This window comes from Telmatherina bonti, assembly GCF_933228915.1.
Source record: "Telmatherina bonti genome assembly, chromosome: 8".
In the NCBI taxonomy this organism is placed as follows: Eukaryota; Metazoa; Chordata; class Actinopteri; order Atheriniformes; family Telmatherinidae; genus Telmatherina; species Telmatherina bonti.
In genome coordinates this window covers 34,573,092-34,594,533 of record NC_136626.1, presented here as the reverse complement: position 1 = coordinate 34,594,533, position 21,442 = coordinate 34,573,092, and the positions used below count along the sequence as shown (strand labels likewise).

At 42.8% G+C, this 21,442-nt stretch overlaps 1 protein-coding gene across 1 annotated transcript in view; it reads left to right on the top strand.

The window, feature by feature from the left end:
• sned1 (sushi, nidogen and EGF-like domains 1) overlaps positions 1-21,442 on the top strand; it is a 47,876-nt gene that overhangs the window by 9,709 nt on the left and 16,725 nt on the right. The window contains exons 2-18 of the mRNA XM_079245311.1: positions 189-476; positions 801-941; positions 1,028-1,190; positions 1,272-1,397; positions 1,683-1,796; positions 3,608-3,721; positions 4,170-4,283; positions 11,219-11,266; positions 12,640-12,732; positions 12,828-12,959; positions 13,757-13,876; positions 14,326-14,442; positions 19,352-19,489; positions 19,896-20,069; positions 20,193-20,306; positions 20,389-20,502; positions 20,681-20,794. Coding sequence (XP_079101437.1) covers positions 189-476; positions 801-941; positions 1,028-1,190; positions 1,272-1,397; positions 1,683-1,796; positions 3,608-3,721; positions 4,170-4,283; positions 11,219-11,266; positions 12,640-12,732; positions 12,828-12,959; positions 13,757-13,876; positions 14,326-14,442; positions 19,352-19,489; positions 19,896-20,069; positions 20,193-20,306; positions 20,389-20,502; positions 20,681-20,794 — 2,224 coding nt within the window. The remainder of the gene's footprint in view (positions 1-188; positions 477-800; positions 942-1,027; positions 1,191-1,271; positions 1,398-1,682; positions 1,797-3,607; positions 3,722-4,169; positions 4,284-11,218; positions 11,267-12,639; positions 12,733-12,827; positions 12,960-13,756; positions 13,877-14,325; positions 14,443-19,351; positions 19,490-19,895; positions 20,070-20,192; positions 20,307-20,388; positions 20,503-20,680; positions 20,795-21,442) is intronic.

The window sequence follows — 21,442 nt, the reverse complement described above, 5'->3', positions numbered from 1 at the left end:
AGTACGGGAGTTTATTCTCTGAGGTCTGAACACTGTTTGTCCACCGTTACGTGTCCTCTTCATCACTTCCACTCTAACTCCACCTAATCCTATAAACAAGTCACGGCAGTTTAGTCTGACATGCTGAGAAAACTACTTTGGTAGATGTTTTTCAGGTTCACTAACTCGTAACTACATCTCTTCTGCAGGTTAACAACAATGGCCTTGTGTCTTTCCTGAGGGAGGTGTCTCAGTTCACACCTGTAGCTTTTCCAATTGCTCGGGACAGAAGGGTGGTGGCGCCGTTCTGGGCCGATGTGGACAATCGTCGAGCAGGGACAGTGTACTACAGAGAGAGCCAGGATCCTTCTATCCTGAGGAGGGCCTCAGGTGATGTCAAGACCTACTTCACAGAGTTCTCCAACTTCAATGCCACCTGGGTCCTCATCTCTACATGGCATCAAGTCACGTTCTTTGGAGGAAACTCTCAAACACCGGTACAAAACTACGCTTTATCCCTCAGCTGCAACCCCCAAAGTATCCGTCTTTAGGTTCTTTATCAGTGATTTGTAACTGGGGGTGGGATAGGTGATCCTTTACCCCCTGATTTTCCGCACAGAAAGGTATGTTTGTGTGACTGATAGTATGTTGATTCCTGTTGTTGTGAGTGTTGAACAGACTAAGCAAACACCTGAATGTATTCAATTCAGTTCAAGTTACAGCCAATGAAATGCTCAGGAAGCGGAACGGACGGATGGAAATGTCTGATACAATACACCTGCCATGCCTAGTTCACCTGAACTTGCTCCTCTTCTGTACAGGTCAACACTTTCCAAGTGGTGCTCATCACGGACGGAGCACTTTCCTTCACTATATTCCAGTACAACAGCATCACATGGACGACCGGCATGCACGCCAGCAGTGGAGGAGACCTGGCGGGGCTGGGAGGAATCGCAGCACAGGTAACATCACATAGATACCTGGACACGCTTCAGGATTTGCTGATCTATCTGTCGTCATGTAATCCCCTTTGTTGCTCTCCTACCAGGCAGGTTTTAACGCCGGTGACGGCACACGCTATTTCAACATCCCTGGTTCTCGCACTGCCGATGTGGTGAATGTGGAGGAGACGACTAACGTGGGCTACCCAGGCAGATGGGTCTTCCGCATAGACGACGCTCATGTGGAAGTTGGAGGCTGCAATAACTCTGGTGAGATTTTCTCCTGGGAGATTTGTTTATGAACTCTTTGTTCATTAATAAAGCTGCTTTTTGGGGGGATTCTGTGTCCAGCGTTGGTGTGCCCACACCTGCGCCCATGCCTGAACGGAGGCCAATGCATCGATGACTGTATCACAGGCAACCCCTCCTTCACTTGCTCCTGCTTGGCTGGCTTCACCGGCCGACGATGCCAGATCGGTGAGTTACGGTTGACACTGCTTCCTGCTCTGTTGCGCCTGACGCACACCGCACGCTGTGAATGACTACTTGTCTCCCTGACAGCGGCCAGGAAAAATAATGTCAACTTGTAAAGAAAATACTAAATTTCGCTGGACTTTCCAAAGGGACACCTGAGTATTTCCTTAATACCTGAATGAGTTTCATGCCAATCTGATGCATTTCCTTGGACTTGAATGTACCAGATGTTTCCGTCTAATTAAAGATATTATACTACCTCCTTTGTGCTTCTCTCTGTCGCTGCAGACGTCGACGAGTGTGCTTCAAATCCATGCCAGAATGGAGGAACGTGTAAAGATCAGATTAATAGTTTCATCTGCAAGTGTCCTCCTGGGTACACTGGGATTCACTGTGAAACAGGTACAACTGAGCCATTACCTAAACATTTGTGATCACGTTTTCAATTAATTATTCATTTTTACATCAGATATTAGACCAGCGTGTCCATTTCTTTAGAACTGGGTTTTCGCATGCACTAAAAAACATTTACGTTAAAAATGCATTTGTAATGAAAACTTTAGACTTTTTGATTAATTAATGTAACTGGACTATTTTAAAAAGCTCCCAATTAAACAAAGTAAATCACTCTTTTAATACAAGTTTAAATGGCACCAAAAATTCATGTTAGCTCCTTAGTTGAACATTATATTTACTATATTTATCTTTATAAATCTAGCTGGGCTAAACCACGGGAATTTATCAGCAATAACCCAAATACATACCAAGAACATTTACTTAATTAGATACCTTTTTTCCTCATCATATTGACCTTTATGACTACTTACAGACTGTTTCGTACTTTCAGGTAATTTTTCTCTCCATCTTTGATTGAGTTTCATCTTATTGGATGTTTTATTTGCAGTAAAGTGTTTTTTTTTCAAGAACTTTAAAACCAAATTTTAATCATTCTTAAAAGACAGCAGGGACAAATTTACCAGTCTTTAAGGTCATCAGTGGACAAAAAAAACACTGAATCAATGTAATTAAAAAAAAAACCAAAAAACTAAATATGTAATTATTCATATTATTTCATATTCCTTCAGATTCCATATTCATATTATTTTAATCCTTAACATTGATGATGGATGCTTTTTTCACAAAACCAGCATTAACCAGGGTTAATATGCTTGCTAAAGTTGACGTAGCGTTTTAAGCAAAATGAAATAAGTAAATAATTTTTAAAAAATCACAAATGTTTTATGCAGTTTTTGGGAGATAACGTTCTTGTCCTCTAACAACCAAATAGCAACCATTATTAGACTATTGAACTATTAAAATTTTGCTAGTTTTCATTACAACTCAACTTGATTTAAAGCAAAGTGGAAAATCTATGAATCTGTCGTGTTGTTTTTTTTTTGCAACTTTTTTGCAGAAGATTTATCTTTTTTTTACTTCTAATGATCCAAAGGCGTCACTAGAAAAGTAAAAGATGAGAAGATTTAAAACATTTGATTGAGGTGGAAATTGTTTTCATGATTTTATTACAAATATTTAACAAATCATTTTTAGCAGTGTAGCATGTTTTGGTAAAACAACACAATTTAAAACTGTTCGACTACCTGACCTGATTTTATCTAATAGACTCTATTAAATAGAGGCTTAATGTTCGATGTAGGATAATAAACAGACGTACTTCTACAGCATGATGTAAATCAACATGAGGACAAAGGTCATCTTTTACAACCAAAACTGAAAATGAAGCTACTGAATGTTTTTTTTATTTCATGTTTATTTTTCTTTTGTCATTTTGTTGGAAATAAAAAAAACCCAGGACTTAATGTCTGATTGTAAAAAATAGAGAATAACCTCCTAAAATATACAGATACAATCAAGAAAAATGTTTTCTTTAAATAGATAAATATAACCGCTCGCTGTTGTTGCCGAGCCCATTTCCTCTGATTGATTTCAGTATTTATTTCCTCATCAAGCACCCCACCACACACACACACACACACACACTCACCTACACATACAGAGTATCTCGGTCCAGCGTCTCTAAAGCTTCTGTGCCTCTTCCCACAGTCCAGCCTGTGGAGATGTATCAAACCTCCTCTAATACCTTTCGCAGCCAGCAGCACATACTTGCAGCGTGAGGGGAGCTGTGTGGCGGATATATTAATCAGCTGAGTAAATATTCCACGAGTGTGTGTCTCTTTGTCCGTGTGTTGCAGACATTGACGAGTGTGAAGACAGGCCGTGCTTTAACAACGCGTCGTGTGTACAAGGCACCGGCAGCTTCACCTGTGTGTGCAAGCCGGGTTACACTGGTGTCCTGTGTGAGACAGGTGAGCAGGGTTCCTCTCTGTCCTCCCTCCAGAGGAAATATTTTCTGCTGCTTTCTACATCCAGCTCAGTCTTTTGGCAGATGTTTCTGTCCAAAGAGTTTCCCAGTCCAGCTAGACAAATGGGTTACGCTTGAGGAGATTTGGAAACAACTCTTCTGTTTTTTTTCCTCGGGTCAAACATCGTAGCAACGAACCGTAATCAGAAAGTTTACAGCAGTCAAATCAGTATGCAAAAAAGTCCTTTTATAATTCCACTTGTCTTGATTGATTAAAATGAAATCCAGTGGGGAATTAAACGATCAGGCCTAAGAGGCCAGATTAACTCCACACACCTGCTCAGTGAAACTCTATGCTTTCATAAGGAAAGTCCAGTCCTGCTAATCCGGCTTAGTGTCTCCAACAACATCCTCTGAATGTAACACTGATTAATTATGTGTGTATCCTCCAGACATAAACGAATGTGAATCGCAGCCCTGCCTGAATGGAGGAAAGTGCATTGATCGGCTGACCAACTTCACCTGTGTGTGTCCAGCTGCCTTTACAGGAGTGTTCTGTGAAACAGGTGAAGATGGCAACTTGCCTTGCAACACATTTGCACCAACTTTTTGTTTAGCTTTCCCTAAAATGTTGCATTTTTTTTCAAACTAAAATGAGCTTAATGTCACGGCTGGTGGAGAGAAGGTGTGGACCCAAATGCAACACAGCAGACAGAGATGCTGAATCAAGGCTGGTTTTATTCTTGAGCCGCAGGAACACAGGACACTAGGCATACAGGGGAGTGACTAACACAATGAATCCACAACCATAGAACTGAAACCGAGGGTATAAATACACTGAACACAACAAGACACAGGTGAAACAAATTAACTAAATGAACCCAGGTGAACTAAATCAAAAGGAACAAAAGCTAAACAAGACATAAGGGAGCTAAACAGAAAAAACTACAAAATAAAACAGGAAAACTAAGACGCAAAAAGTCCAAACCATGACACTTAAAAGAAGAGTCAGCTACTGTATCTGACTGCTTTTTGTTGTAGTTGCTGCATCATCAGGAATTTATTGTTTTTTTTATATCATCACTGCAACCATTATGTGTTTTTTCACATTTATAATCAAATAAGCACACTGATGGGAAGGAATCTGGGAGTTAAAAACACAGAAGTAACCAGAAATATGGGGAAGGTCACGTTTTTCTACAGCTGTGCTTGAAGGAACTACATCATGAGCTATGGTTAGAAGATGCAGGTGAATGTAAGACTAATGCTGGGCCGTTTCTAGCTGTGCAGGAAGCTGTTGGGGGGGGTCGCAGACTAAATTTAACCTTTATGGGACCAACATGGACATGATGGCTGGGTCAGAGCACATGTTTTAGCAAGCTAACTAGCATTTAGTTGAGCTAGCTAGCAGCACAAACAGTAAGCTAACTCAAACAGTTTAAACTTAACTTTTGCAAAGAAATAGCTAATCCCATGTATGGACCGACACGAGAGCTGCGTTAGCACCATAGACTGTATATAAAGAGCCTCCGTGACGTCACCCATAGGTTTCTGAAGAGCTGAATTGAAGCTCGGTGGGCGGTTCCTACCGTGACCATGTTGGCAGCGTCATGCGCGTCGTCTCGCTGGAAAATACAAATGTGGGCAAAGAGGTGAAGCTGAGAGGGGAGCCGTGAGCGTCATGTTAGATGATTGACATTGAGCGAACTCCAAGCTTTCTGTCGCTAAAAGCTAACCGAGCTAACCTGGAGATAACGGGAGCTAACCAGCTAACGGAGGTAAGCGGGCTAAATCTAAGTCACGTTGTTAACTGGCTAAAAACCGCAGTTGTTCTACGTTCTTCTTACTTGAAGCTGGAGATTGGTACCTGTCAATCAAAAGGACACGCCCCTAAATTTGCCGAACTTCGAGATTAAATTACTTTAAAACGGGCGAGTTAGAAAAAAATTCACTCCCTCACAGTTGTCATGAAGGTAAACCTGACCTATAAAAAATGGATTTTTGGTGGATGGTGGATGATTGACATCGAGCGAACTCCGAGCTGCCTGTAGCTAAGAGCTAACCCGAAGATAACAGGAACTAACCAGCTAATGGAGGTAAACGGGCTAAAGCTAAGCATGTTGTTAACCGGCTAAAAACCGTAGTCGCTCTGTGTTCTTCTGACTTGAAACGGGAGATTGGGTACTTGTCAATCAAAAGGACACGCCCCTAAATATGCTGAATTTGGAGATTAAATTACTTTTAAATGGGCGAGTTAGAAAAAAATTCACTCCCCCCACAGTTGTCATGAAGGTAAACCTGACCTATAAAAAATGGATTTTTGAACCAGGCTGTGAACATGTTTATTTCTGCTGCGAAGTTGGCCTTTTAAACAAGAGAGTCTATGGGGATTTGCTCTGTTTTGCAGCCCCTAGTGGATGAAGGGGGAACTGCAGTTTGATGCACTTCTGCATCAGCGTCACTTTTAACCGCCGGAGGGTGCCGCTTGGTTAGCACCCAACGTTAGCTGATAGCTGCTAACATCATTTAAATACCAAACAGGATCTGCTAACGCAGTTTACGTAGCTGCTAATATTATTTATACCACTCTGAGCTGCAAATGTAGCTATATTTAGCAGCTAATATTTTAACAGGTACAACACAGTAGCAGCGTTAGGCTAATGGACTGTTTTTACAGCACTTAATAAGCGACGCCCTAAACGGACTTATGTTTGACTGATCATTTTCTCAACAACGACAAAAAAATCTAGGTTTTGCAGAATAACTGAGTGTGGATAAAACATTTCATCAAAATGTAGAGTTTCACTTACCAAGCCAGATGAAAAGTGAGGGAACGGTCCTGCTCAGCACTGTACTCTGCCAACTTGTCCAGAACTCTCCCAGAAGAAATTCCCTCCTTTTTTCAATGTTTTGCCAAACTGATGTGGCCCTCTTGTGTTTTGCCACATTACACGTGCCACTTGCAAATCACAGTGCGACCCCAAAGAAAAATGTATTATCTGGGCCAAGTGCTTAAATTATGGAACTGTGCCAGAGGGGAAATTCCCTCCAATATTGAAGATATGGCCAGACCAATGTGATTATGATGTGGCCCTCAGGTGTTTTGGTTCATCACAACTCAGCCGTAGGTGCCACTTTAGATGCCACCTGTGGCCCAAAAGTAAATGTTATCAGGGATGTAAATGACTGTTGTAGAAGTCCAGCTGTGGACCAAGTCAACTGAATGGATTAAACAAACGTGGCTGAAATGGATAACCTACAGGACTGATGGTTATCAGTCCAGAACCTAAAGGCTGTGGGCATCCTTCATCTGACATGTGAAGAACATTGACATTACATGCTAAATACACAGCAATGAAAGACTTCATGTCCCTTTTTGTGATGCTTTTTATTTTTCTTCTTAAGCTGCGGCTCTGAAAAGACACACATACATGCTGCAGATTAAAATTACACATACTGAATTAAAGTACTAGTTTGAGGGGGTAAAAACTTTTAGAAAGTCTGCTTGTTCTTGCTTTATGGTCCCAGTAACGTCTGGCTGAAGGCATCAGTTCAAACGTGTGATGAGCTGGATGAGACGACTTCTTTAGAGTTTTTTTTTTCCTTCTGGAAGCAGCAGGAGGTAAAAGTGTCTCTCGGGGCAGGTAGCGGTGTGTTTTATTATTTAAGTGCAGCTTTGATGATTCACTGCAAGGCCTACTTAACTGTGGTTGCATTGTGTTAAAACTCATTAAAAACATTGTTAGAAGAATCTAACAGGAAGTAAATCTAACAGAACAAAAATCCTACAGACCATTACTGATTCCCAGCATATCTGTGGAGCGTGGTAGCTCATAGTCAGACTTCCAGCTGGCTATGCGTATGAATGCCATCACACATATATTCATTATATTGTTATATTATCTATATAGATAATATTGATTTCTGACATCTAGCCACGTGAATAGTTTTAGGTTTGTTTTGAGTTTTTCTTTTAAGATGTCATCCTTGTGTAATGAAGGTTAGATTATTTTTCATCATGTAAAAAACACATAACTCAGTATGTGCATCAGGAATAGTTAATATGTGACTGTTCAGTGAATATAATTGTGTGTAAAAATATACCAGACGTTATTTTGGTTTAGGGTAAATATATAAAATGGGACGATTAAACTGGCAGCCCCTGGACCAGAACTGGTCGGACCAACACAAGCATTACCTTCCTCTTACACCCTTCTAAATTTAAAATGGTCGATGATCAGCTCTGCCAAGGAGGTTATGTATTCGCTGGCATTTATCTGTTTGTTTGTCTGTTTTTTTAGCAACTACTGGACAGATTTTCATGAAGTTTTTCTGATAACGCGTTTCGGCTAACTTAATTCAACTTTCAATTCAATTCAACTTTATTTATATAGCGTCAAATCACGGCAATGCCATCTCAATACGCTTTACAGACAGAGAAGAAAACACAATGAAAGTCAATTCATAACAGCCTATATAAGGAAACCAACAGATTGAGTTGGAGGCTCCAACTCAATCTCCCATCCTGAGCAAGCACACTGGCGACAGTGGGAAGGAAAAGACTGCCTTTTAACAGGAAGGAAACCTCCGGCAGAACCCGGCTCAAGGACAGGCAGCCATCTGCCTCTACTGTGTGGGGGGAAGAGGACAGAAAGACAACAGACAACAGGAACTGCTACTCCCAGCCAAGGAGTAGCAGTTTATTTTTTATTTTTATTTTATTTTTTTTATTATACATATATATATATATATATTTATATATATATATATATATATATATATATATATATATATATATATATATATATATATATATATATATATGTATATATATATATATATATATATATATATATATATATATATATATATATATATATATATATATATATATATATATACATATACATATATATATATATGTAGATATCTCCACAATAAATGGTGAGAAAATCCAGAAAAGTTCCCAACAGGTTCTACAAGATATCAAAGATAGATGTGTATCCCGGTAACATTCTGAATACTACCATCCATAACAGGAACAATGTTCTAGATACTACCATCCAGAACAGGAACAACGTTCTAGATACTACCATCCATAACAGGAACAATGTTCTAGATACCATCATCCAGAACAGGAACAACATTCTGGATACCATCATCCAGAACAGGAACAACATTCTGAACACTACCATCCATAACAGGAACAATGTTCTAGATACTACCATCCAGAACAGGAACAACGTTCTAGATACTACCATCCATAACAGGAACAATGTTCTAGATACCATCATCCAGAACAGGAACAACATTCTGGATACCATCATCCAGAACAGGAACAACATTCTGAATACTACCATCCATAACAGGAACAATGTTCTAGATACTACCATCCAGAACAGGAACAACGTTCTAGATACTACCATCCATAACAGGAACAATGTTCTAGATACCATCATCCAGAACAGGAACAACATTCTGAATACTACCATCCATAACAGGAACAATGTTCTAGATACTACCATCCAGAACAGGAACAACGTTCTAGATACTACCATCCATAACAGGAACAATGTTCTAGATACCATCATCCAGAACAGGAACAACATTCTGAATACTACCATCCAGAACAGGAACAATGTTCTAGATACTACCATCCATAACAGGAACAATGTTCTAGATACCATCATCCATAACAGGAACAATGTTCTAGATACCATCATCCAGAACAGGAACAACATTCTGGATACCATCATCCAGAACAGGAACAACATACTGGATACTACCATCCAGAACAGGAACAACATTCCAGATACTTTCATCCATAACAGGAACAATGTTAAAGATACTACTATCCAGAACAGGAACAATGTTCTAGATACCATCATCAAGAACAGGAACAACATACTGGATACCATCATCCAGAACAGGAACAACATTCTGAATACTACCATCCAGAACAGGAACAACATTCCAGATACTTTCATCCAGAACAGGAACAATGTTAAAGATACTACTATCCAGAACAGGAACAACATTCTGAATACTACCATCCAGAATGGGAACAACGTTCTAGATACTACCATCCAGAATGGGAACAACATTCTGGATACTACCATCCAGAACAGGAGCAACGTTCTAGATACTACCATCCAGAACAGAAACAATGTTCTAGATACTACATTTCAGAACAGGAACAACGATCTGGATACTACCATCCGGAACAGGAACAACGCTCTGGATACTACCATCCGGAACAGGAACAACTTTTCATCACTGCAAGAGAACAAACATGCAACATTCACCACAATATACCGAAGACACTGTGGATTCATTATCAATGGATCTGGGATCTGATCGTGGATCCATATTAGATTAGTTCAGGAATAGAACATCGGCTTAATATCACAATGTGGGTGGAAAGGAGCTGCTTTTTGGCGGTCTGACCTTTCTGAATGCTTTTCTAGTTTTTAAAGGGGTGCTATTCTGGTATTTGGAGTTTTCTGAGTTTTCTACAGTGTTACTGTGTTGAATCCTCATCAGACATGTCAACGACACTGTTTTTTATCACCTAAACGCATGTTTGAGGTTGAGTTTGAGTTTCAGCACGCTCTCCATTCGGTTTCCATGGCGACGAAAAACGCGTCGTTTTAGAGAGTTTTTTCTACTTGGAAATCCTTGTGACGTCCCGGGGGATAAGGTTTGATGATTGGTTACCTTCTACTGGTTAACAAGGGCATGTACAAATACATCAGGCGGGTGGAAAACGTGGGATAAAGTTATTTCCAACGATGGCTGGTGAGTTTACCAAAGAGAGACATCCTGCTGCATTCCTTGCTGTGGGTTGCTGTTTTTCACTTCGTTTTCAGGGTCTGATTCAGGTTCCAACATGTAGGGCTGTATGCTATGTGTTGACATTGTTTTTTGTTTTGTTATTGAGTTCATATCAGCCTAATCCTTCTGTTTATGAGATGTTACAATGACGGTGAAAGCAGGTGCGGTGCGCGCTCCTGATGTAGTGCAGTGGCGGGAGGCGGGGCTTAATGTGGAAGAGTCTCAATCCACTCGTTTTGCCCGCAGGCTGATCTGACAGCCTACGGAGAGGGTCGGTCTGAAGTAAATAAAACCATTTGTGACAATAACTCGATCAATCCCAGCCCTTCTGGTCTCAGAAATAAAAATAAATTAGCCTGAAATGCACATAATAGTTCCACTTTAATGAGATAACGACATGTCAATAACTTCGTTTACCATGTCAGCATGACGGCTTTTCCTTCATTCTGGTGATTTTGTTCATTTTTATTATTGTTTTTGTTTTTATGTTTAAAAGAACTAATTAATTTATTCTTCCATGTGTGGAAAAATGAAACATACATGTACCGAAATTTGTTTAAATGGAAGTATTTTTTCAAACTACTTCATAACAACAGAGGTCAACACTTTTTTGTGTTTATTTGGGAGAATTTAGCTTTACATGCATGTTGTTGTCTTCTTCTCTCAGAGATGGTGATGCCAAAAGTCAATTCTACAGACGCAGACAACCAAACAGGTAAAACACCTAACACTAAAACGTTGCTGACGTCTCTCAAATGTTGTTCGTTTTATGCATCTCAACATAAGAACAGGAGCTCTTAACACCTAAATGGAGCTTACAGATGGGAGCTGGTGTCTGCATCCACATCTATGGTGACAAGTGTGCGGGGTTGTGTTTACTTGGGCTGACTGGGGCTTACTGCAGGCAGAGGGGCAGGTAGACAGCAGACTGGGGTATTGGAAGAGGAGCTGTTCTATCCCGCAGGAATTTGGATTTGTGCCCTGGAAGAGGCTGTTGTGATGATGGATTATTGTAATTATAATAACTGACACGACCTCGCCCATTTTACTACGGAAAACAGTCGCTTGATCCTGTGAATAATGGTTTTATAGCACATTTTATTAGTTTACCAACAAGAGGAAGTGCTTTGTCTAGACTTAAACAGCGTCTTTATGAGCTAGTGTTTGGAATTCAGGTCATTTCTTCAGACAGCACCGGGTGAAATATGCATGCCTCCTCACCCCTGCTTGCTTCTCTGGACGTCGGCCATGGCATCACATTATGGTTTAAAGTGCAGCTGCTGCTCGCAGAGCAATTAAACATGCAAACAACGCCATGTAGAGTTTGGATTTATCTTTTTTGTTTTATGGAACAAATTTGACGAGAGGTTTCTGTCACCCGCTGATAACAGTTGCTGCAAGGGGCTTTTGCTCTCCACGAAAAGCTCTTTAATAGCATTCGAGCCGTTACAAATGCATTCTACTTCTCACCCTTGAGCTGAAATAACTATCAGTGCTTATATAGGCTCTCTTAAATCTCCCAAATACTTTCCTGCCTGGCTCACTTGGAAGGCAAAGCGGAAAAAGGAGCATGATCCTCCGAGGAAGAGAAAGTAGTGGGACTCAGAAGTGCCTAATCAGGCGCTCAGATCAAAGGGCCCGGGCGGCACAGGTGGCCAATGAAAGTGGCTCTTGCAAATTAACAATCCATTAATTGCCCTCAGGGCTATACAGTTTGGTCACAAAATATGCTCCATATCATCAGAAAAATAATACCCTCCACCGAGCTCCCGGGACTTCAAAGAGGAGCCATTTAGCTGCGATACGGCCGTGCGCTTTGATCCACGGCTGCAATTAGCAGGGAGAGGAAAACAAAAACATTCTTACAATTTGTGCAGGGCGGATGTGCAGCGTGCTGACGGGTAGTTTCTGCTCCCGTGAACTTTGTTTTGAAAGAGAAATGACAGTAAGTCAATACTTAGGTTACAGTTTAGTGGATCAAAGGCTCAGCATGTGGTGCAGGCGTTCATTCCCACATTCTGGCCGTTACTGAAGACTTTGTCTCATATCAAGAGCTGCTTTCCAGCTTTTCCCTTGCTGTGTGTGCAGATGAATGTCCCTGCCAGAATGGAGGTGTCTGTGAGGACATCACTGGACGCTGTGAATGTCCTTCAGGCTACACAGGAGTCCACTGTCAACTCGGTGGGTGTGATATATACACAGCATTCAATCCTCTTTGATGGATGGGTCACTGTGGGATCACAGATGTCTCATTTTGTCACCATCCTCTCACTCAGAAGTAACACACCTGCCATGCAGTCACAGCAGACCGTGTCCCGATGGAAGTCCATGTTTGGAGTATGGAGGGACGTACCTGTGTACGTGTCAGACTGGAATAGAGTACGATCACAAGGACCTTTACCCCTATGGTAAGAGCCAGATGCCCAGTGATGTGCTGGGCATGATCTCATTAGTTCCTGCACTAAAATCCTTTACTGATTAACCTTTTTTGACTTTCTTTAAATCGTTTAAAACATCTACAACTTGTTCATAACAAAAAATCTTTTGTACAACATGCTGTTTTCTGATGCAGTGCTTCTCAAACTGGGGGTTTGGACGCCTATGGGGGGTCTTTTCAGAGGGTTGCCAGACAATTGTAAATAATATATAGCCTACATTTATCAAGTGAAATGGGATTTAAACCATTACTACAGAGATTAATAAGTAACATTTGCTCCTTTTTTCACCACATGAATGCATAAACTGCAAATGCAAATTTATTTCTCATCCCAAAATCTGAATAAGACATTATAAAAAACGGTACCCACCGTTGTTGTGAGCTTTTGTTGCAATAAGTTGTTTCAGATGATTAGATAAGTCAGTGCAGTGTGACTGCTTTACATCATCTTTAAATTTCACCCAAAACCTGAATATCCTGAACGTTTGGTGGGGAGTTTTTGTGTTTCTGGTGAAGAATAAATGAAAGGCAAAAGCACAAATGTAAAAACTTCTAGGCTTGCCTAAAAAATGTTTTAAAAAAAACCACTTAAAGCATAAATTTCTCTTTTGAAATGAATGGCAGTAGGTGTGATGCTTTATCAGATTATAGAACGGTATGTGAACCATTCTTAGTTTTTAGTACAGACTGTTCTTTTTAATAAGGTTAAGAAATATGTGGTTTCCCACTGCAGGAGAACACAGTCACGTCTGGGTTTGTGTTTTTCAGTACAGCCCCAGTCGGTCTGCGACTCCTCTCCCTGTCTGAATGGAGGATACTGCTACGAACGGGACGGAGGCTACACCTGCGAATGCCGCTACGGATACTGGGGGAAACACTGTGAAAAAGGTAGAAGAGTTGATTAAAAGACGGTTGAATCAATGCCCACATCATCAAAGGTCCCTCCAGATTTCCATCCATCCATTCATTATCCTAACCGCTTAGTCCGATGAAGGGTCGCGGGGAAGCTGGAGCCTATCCCAGCAGCCTGCGGGCGAAAGGCAGGGTACACCCTGGACAGCTCGCCAGTCCATCTCAGGACTTCCTCCAGATTTGTACGTTATTACTCGGGCTCTGACCCAGCAACAGCTCTAATGCTGCAGGAAACATGCCACTGCTCGTAATGCTGCTTGAAATATGGCAATGTTGCAGGGCTTAAGATCATTTTTACTTATGACTAACTTATGGGCTGTTTCCCTGAAATATAATTGCAATGGACTGGAACAGATTTATGTCGTGCGATTGAAAGCTAAAAGCGCTCCCTGCTTCAAGGATTGCCTTTTACTGTCTTTTTCCAGTTAGACTCAATACCTGTGCTTCTGGCCCCTGTCGCAACGGAGGCTCCTGCAAGGAAGAGGCAGGCGGCTACAGATGTGTGTGTCCATACAGATTCACTGGAAAACACTGCGAAGTGGGTAAGGGTCCCCCCCATTGTAACATTCACACAACACCAGAACCTGCAGGTTTGTGTGAAGCCATTAGCATGTGATGATCAGATAACACTCGACTGGAAGTACTTGGAGGAATATCTTCTATCTATCTACAGTATACAGCAGAGAAAAACATGCTGGTTGGGAATTTGTGACTGATAAATGATGAAATTTGATGTTATTATACTATTTATATTGAGGCAACAATGTGTTTGTTGGATGTTTTGCAAAAGAAAACATGACCAGTAGGATATATTGATAGTTTGATGATGAAGAGGACAAACATCAACCATGATGGAGAAGTTAAACCATGTGAAATGTGACCCTGGAGACGGAAAATGCTGCTTTGATCTATTAAATACTTATTTCATTGTCCTGTATCATCTTTAAAGATAATTTATGTGACAAACGTCGTTAAATTACAGTAAGAGACATTAAAGGTAAAATATTTAATACTGAACCAAAAATGAGCTTTAATTTGAAGTGTCCACTCACCGTCTGCATTACCAGGTCCACCTCCTAGTACCAGACCTCCTCTTTCCTCCAGAACTGCTTTAATTCTTCATGTCATAGATCCAACAAGCTGCTGGAAACATTCCTCAGAGATTTTGTTCCATGTTGACGTGAAGCATCACACCGTTGCTGCACATCCTGATGCAGGACTCCTGTAGAGGACTCTCCTTGTGCGAGGAAGAACAGCACCGGTCTGTGGCTTAACAAAGCTGCAGCAGGTTAACAAAGTGTTTTTCAACCTTTTTTTTAACCAAAGTACACTTTTTTCCACTAAAAAAAATCACAAGGTACACCCACAAACAATTTTCTAAAGTTGATCGAAATCAGAGCTGCATTGTTGGGAAACCTTTTCAATGTCGGCGTTGGTCAAGTATCGACCAGGAGGCGCCACTAAGGTGTTTACTCTGGCACCTGTTGGGTTGATGCAGGAGACGCTCTGGTTAAATCCTACCCTCACTTCTGCCTTCTTGCCACCGATAATGGACTCAATGTGCATCAATCCATCAGTTTATGGATCCTGGAAACTGAATTATCTGTAGCCTTACCGATCCTCTCTGCCATGTCCGCTGCCCGCTCTCCCCAGATACCGTTCACCGCTGTCAGAACGCTGTCCCCGGGCTCCACCGTGTTGAAGATGGCACACTCCATCGCAGTGTGGCCAGTTCCACTCACAGCGAACGTCATCTTGTTATGAGTCTGGAACATGTACTGGATTCAATTTCTGATGTCACTCATGATCTGCAACGTAAAACCAGTTAAATTTACCTGCAGATTTCACTGAAAAACAAACCGAAGATAAACTGCAGCCGCGGATTTGTCTAGTTGTTATGTGAGGCATTGAAAACATTCCTCAGAGATTTTGCTCCAAATTTGCTCCATCATGATGAGAATCTCCCGTTCCACCACATCACCATGAGAATCTCCCGTTCCACCTCATCACCATGAGAATCTCCCGTTCCACCACATCACCATGAGAATCTCCCGTTCCACCTCATCACCATGAGAATCTCCCGTTCCACCACATCACCATGAGAATCTCCCGTTCCACCTCATCACCATGAGAATCTCCCGTTCCACCTCATCATGATGAGAATCTCCCGTTCCACCACATCACCATGAGAATCTCCCGTTCCACCTCATCACCATGAGAATCTCCCGTTCCACCTCATCACCATGAGAATCTCCCGTTCCACCACATCATGATGAGAATCTCCCGTTCCACCTCATCACCATGAGAATCTCCCGTTCCACCTCATCATGATGAGAATCTCCCGTTCCACCTCATCACCATGAGAATCTCCCGTTCCACCTCATCGTGATGAGAATCTCCCGTTCCACCTCATCACCATGAGAATCTCCCGTTCCACCTCATCACCATGAGAATCTCCCGTTCCACCTCATCACCATGAGAATCTCCCGTTCCACCTCATCATGATAAGAATCTCCCGTTCCACCTCATCACCATGAGAATCTCCCGTTCCACCTCATCACCATGAGAATCTCCCGTTCCACCTCATCATGATGAGAATCTCCCGTTCCACCTCATCATGATGAGAATCTCCCGTTCCACCTCATCATGATGAGAATCTCCCGTTCCACCTCATCACCATGAGAATCTCGCGTTCCACCTCATCATGATGAGAATCTCCCGTTCCACCTCATCACCATGAGAATCTCCCGTTCCACCTCATCACCATGAGAATCTCGCGTTCCACCTCATCACCATGAGAATCTCCCGTTCCACCTCATCATGATGAGAATCTCCCATTCCACCTCATCACCATGAGAATCTCCCGTTCCTCCTCATCACCATGAGAATCTCCCGTTCCACCTCATCACCATGAGAATCTCCCGTTCCACCTCATCACCATGAGAATCTCCCGTTCCACCACATCATGATGAGAATCTCCCGTTCTACCTCATCACCATGAGAATCTCCCGTTCCACCTCATCACCATGAGAATCTCCCGTTCCACCTCATCACCATGAGAATCTCCCGTTCCACCTCATCACCATGAGAATCTCCCGTTCCACCTCATCACCATGAGAATCTCCCGTTCCACCTCATCGTGATGAGAATCTCCCGTTCCACCTCATCACCATGAGAATCTCCCGTTCCACCTCATCACCATGAGAATCTCCCGTTCCACCTCATCACCATGAGAATCTCCCGTTCCACCTCATCACCATGAGAATCTCCCGTTCCACCTCATCACCATGAGAATCTCCCGTTCCACCTCATCACCATGAGAATCTCCCGTTCCACCTCATCACCATGAGAATCTCCCGTTCCACCTCATCACCATGAGAATCTCCCGTTCCACCTCATCACCATGAGAATCTCCCGTTCCACCTCATCACCATGAGAATCTCCCGTTCCACCTCATCACCATGAGAATCTCCCGTTCCACCTCATCACCATGAGAATCTCCCGTTCCACCACATCATGATGAGAATCTCCCGTTCCACCTCATCACCATGAGAATCTCCCGTTCCACCTCATCACCATGAGAATCTCCCGTTCCACCTCATCACCATGAGAATCTCCCGTTCCACCACATCATGATGAGAATCTCCCGTTCCACCTCATCACCATGAGAATCTCCCGTTCCACCTCATCACCATGAGAATCTCCTGTTCCACCTCATCATGATGAGAATCTCCCGTTCTACCTCATCACCATGAGAATCTCCCGTTCCACCTCATCATGATGAGAATCTCCCGTTCTACCTCATCACCATGAGAATCTCCCGTTCCACCTCATCACCATGAGAATCTCCCGTTCCACCTCATCACCATGAGAATCTCCCGTTCCACCTCATCACCATGAGAATCTCCCGTTCCACCTCATCACCATGAGAATCTCCCGTTCCACCTCATCACCATGAGAATCTCCCGTTCCACCTCATCGTGATGAGAATCTCCCGTTCCACCTCATCACCATGAGAATCTCCCGTTCCACCTCATCACCATGAGAATCTCCCGTTCCACCTCATCACCATGAGAATCTCCCGTTCCACCTCATCACCATGAGAATCTCCCGTTCCACCACATCATGATGAGAATCTCCCGTTCCACCTCATCACCATGAGAATCTCCCGTTCCACCTCATCACCATGAGAATCTCCCGTTCCACCTCATCATGATGAGAATCTCCCGTTCTACCTCATCACCATGAGAATCTCCCGTTCCACCTCATCACCATGAGAATCTCCCATTCCACCTCATCACCATGAGAATCTCCCGTTCCACCTCATCACCATGAGAATCTCCCGTTCCACCTCATCACCATGAGAATCTCCCGTTCCACCTCATCACCATGAGAATCTCCCGTTCCACCTCATCACCATGAGAATCTCCCGTTCCACCACATCACCATGAGAATCTCCCGTTCCACCTCATCATGATGAGAATCTCCCTTTCCACCTCATCACGATGAGAATCTCCTGTTCCACCACATCATGATGAGAATCTCGCGTTCCACCTCATCATGATGAGAATCTCCCGTTCCTCCTCATCCCAAAGCTGCTCTGCTGGATGTAGATCTGGTGACTGTGGAGGCCGTTGGAGGACAGTGAACTCGTCGTCATGGTGGAGATGATGTGAGCTTTGTGACATGGTGCATCATCCTGCTGGAAGTTTCCATCAGAAGATGCTACACTGTGCTCAGAAAGGGATGGACATGGTCAGCAGCAGGACTCAGGTAGGCTGTGCTGGTTAAACCATGTCATGTTGGTACTAAGGGGACCAACGTGGGACCAGAAAACCTCCCCCCACCATTCCACCAGCAGCAGCCTGAAGCCTTGATCCTGACGGCAGGATGGATCCATGTTGTCATGATGTTTCCAGCAGATTCTGATCCTACCATGTGAATGTGGAGCTGAACTGGAGACTCATCAGACCAGCAACGTTTCTCCATCTTCTATTGTCCAGATATAGACATAGTCTGTCTTTACAAGACATTCTGGTCCAGACAACTGCTGCTCGCTGGATATTTTCTCTTCTTCAGACCTTCTCTGGAAACACTAGAGATGGTTGTGTGTGAAAATCCCAGTAAACACTCAGACCAACAACCATGCTGCGTTCAAAGTCACCTAAATCTCCTTTCTTCCTCATCCTGATGCTTCAGCAAGTCGTCTTCGTCATGTCTACATGACTAGCTGTTGCTGTCGTGTGATTGGCTGATGAGATATTCACGTTAACAAGCAGGTGACCTGATAAAGTGGTCAGTGAGTGTAAAACCTAAAACTGACACTTACAAAAGAAAAAGTTACAGAACTTGACAGTTGTTTAAATAACCTCTTTCACAAATATCAGCGTTGACCTTAAAGTTTTTGTTGTCAGTATCCATGTTGTTCCTGTTGGGGGGGGTTTCTTGTAGGGAAGCCGGACCCGTGTGCCTCCAGTCCATGTCTGAATGGCGGAACATGTTTTCACTACAAAGGAAAATATAAATGTGAATGCACTGAGGCCTACAGCGGCCGGGACTGCCAGACAAGCTCGGTGCGTACCCCTGCAGGTAAGCAGACTGTGCGTCACCGTATAACAACATCTTAATCTCTCTGATGCTGACATTCGTATCATGTTGAGTCTGACAGATTGGCAGAAGCAGGAGATATCCTGAGCTTTCCATGTGAGGATAATCTTAGCGGTGTTGCTGGACTGGAAGTCCCACACGTACAGATATAGAAAGGCTACATAAGCTATGTAAAGCAAGACCTGATTAGATTTGGTGATTCATGTCTGCACACTCTAACAGCACGCTGGAGGTAATTTTAGGAGGACAAATGCAGGAGTCTTGATGGAAAGCACCTCTGTTGCCATAAAGCTACGTTCTGGATGAGCTCTTTAAAGCTCCACTGTTTGTGAGCCGGCGTTACTATGCAGCCGTGTCGGCGTGATCGACATGTTTGGATTCATTTCAGAGCCGGGCTGCGGGCCGCCCCCACACGTCAAGCACGCCGAGGTCCAGTTTTCCTCAACAACACCGGGCTCCGTGGCGGTGTATGTGTGCCATTCGGGCTTCACGTCTGTACCCAGAGCCACTCAGAGCATCTGTGGCATCCAGGGAGACTGGAGCCAGCCACCCGTTTGTGAGGGTCCGTAACACATATCAACCCCCTGCAAAACCCCCCCATGAACACGCCAAGCTAAGACAACAGGTTCTAACATTTCAGACCAGTGTTCATCTACAGTGCTTCCATTATTTCCCTCTTTTACAGAGATCAACGAGTGTTTATCGCAGCCTTGCCTTCATGGAGGAACATGTCGGAATAAGATTGGCTCCTATCAGTGTGTGTGTAAAGTCGGCTTCACTGGAAACCGCTGTCAGATCGGTAAGACTTTTTATAACAAACACAGACGTTGAGCTCACAGGCAGTCATCGGTAATACCTGCATGCGTTTCATCTCCATGAAGACATAAACGAATGCCTGTCAGAACCGTGCATGAACGGGGGCACGTGCGAGGACGGACCTGGCGCCTACCTCTGTCACTGTCAGCAAGGGTTCAAAGGCCAGGACTGTGAAAAAGGTAGAGGGTGGTTTTTACAGCTTCTCTTGCAAGTTTGCACAATTTAACAGCCAGAATATGCAGAATAACAAAGTGTGTGTGTGTGTGTGTGTGTGTGTGTGTGTGTGTGTGTGTGTGTGTGTGTGTGTGTGTGTGTGTGTGTGTGTGTGTGTGTGTGTGTGTGTGTGTGTGTGTGCAGAGCTGGACGGGTGTGAGTCCAGCCCCTGTCTGAACGGAGGTGTGTGTCGAGGTTACAGGTGGAATTACGTGTGTGTGTGCAAAGATGGTTACTTTGGGGAGCAGTGCCAGATGCGTGAGTAGATCTGCATTCAGTGACTTTTATCAGCTTTGTGTGAGATCTCAGCAGCTTCAAGTTCACAAAGTGTAAAATAATAAACCAAATGCAATGAATTAGATCAGCTACTAATGATAAACGCTGTTAATCAGTCCATCTTCTTTTCTGTAGCCTGAATTAGAAAACAGATTTATTTAGGAAGACGTATATTTTCCAGATTTACCTGTTAATCGGCTCAGCTCAGCCATCTGCAATGAGACGTGACTCTTTACAGTCAGACTGGAAAGTAAAACCCCAGTTCCAAAAAGTTGTGTGAAATGTTAATAAATGAAATGTAAATAAAGGCACAATGAAATGATGCATAAATCTAATAAACCAAAACTATAAACTTAGCAATGTGTCTCAAAGTTGAGACGGTTCAACTAAAATCTGGAGAAGTTTATGTTTTTACAGTACAAATTTATATTTGAAAGTAAAAGTTCATTTACAGCAGCGAGCAGGCAGGGGAAGGCAGACTTTTTTCATTTTAATCAAAAAAACATCTCAACATTAACTACAAGTACGACCTAAATGAGAATATTTTTACGAAACTTACGAGGATAATAGACTTTTTTTGTCTTGTATCTCATTTTTCAAGTTGATTACACATTTTATTCCATAAAATGA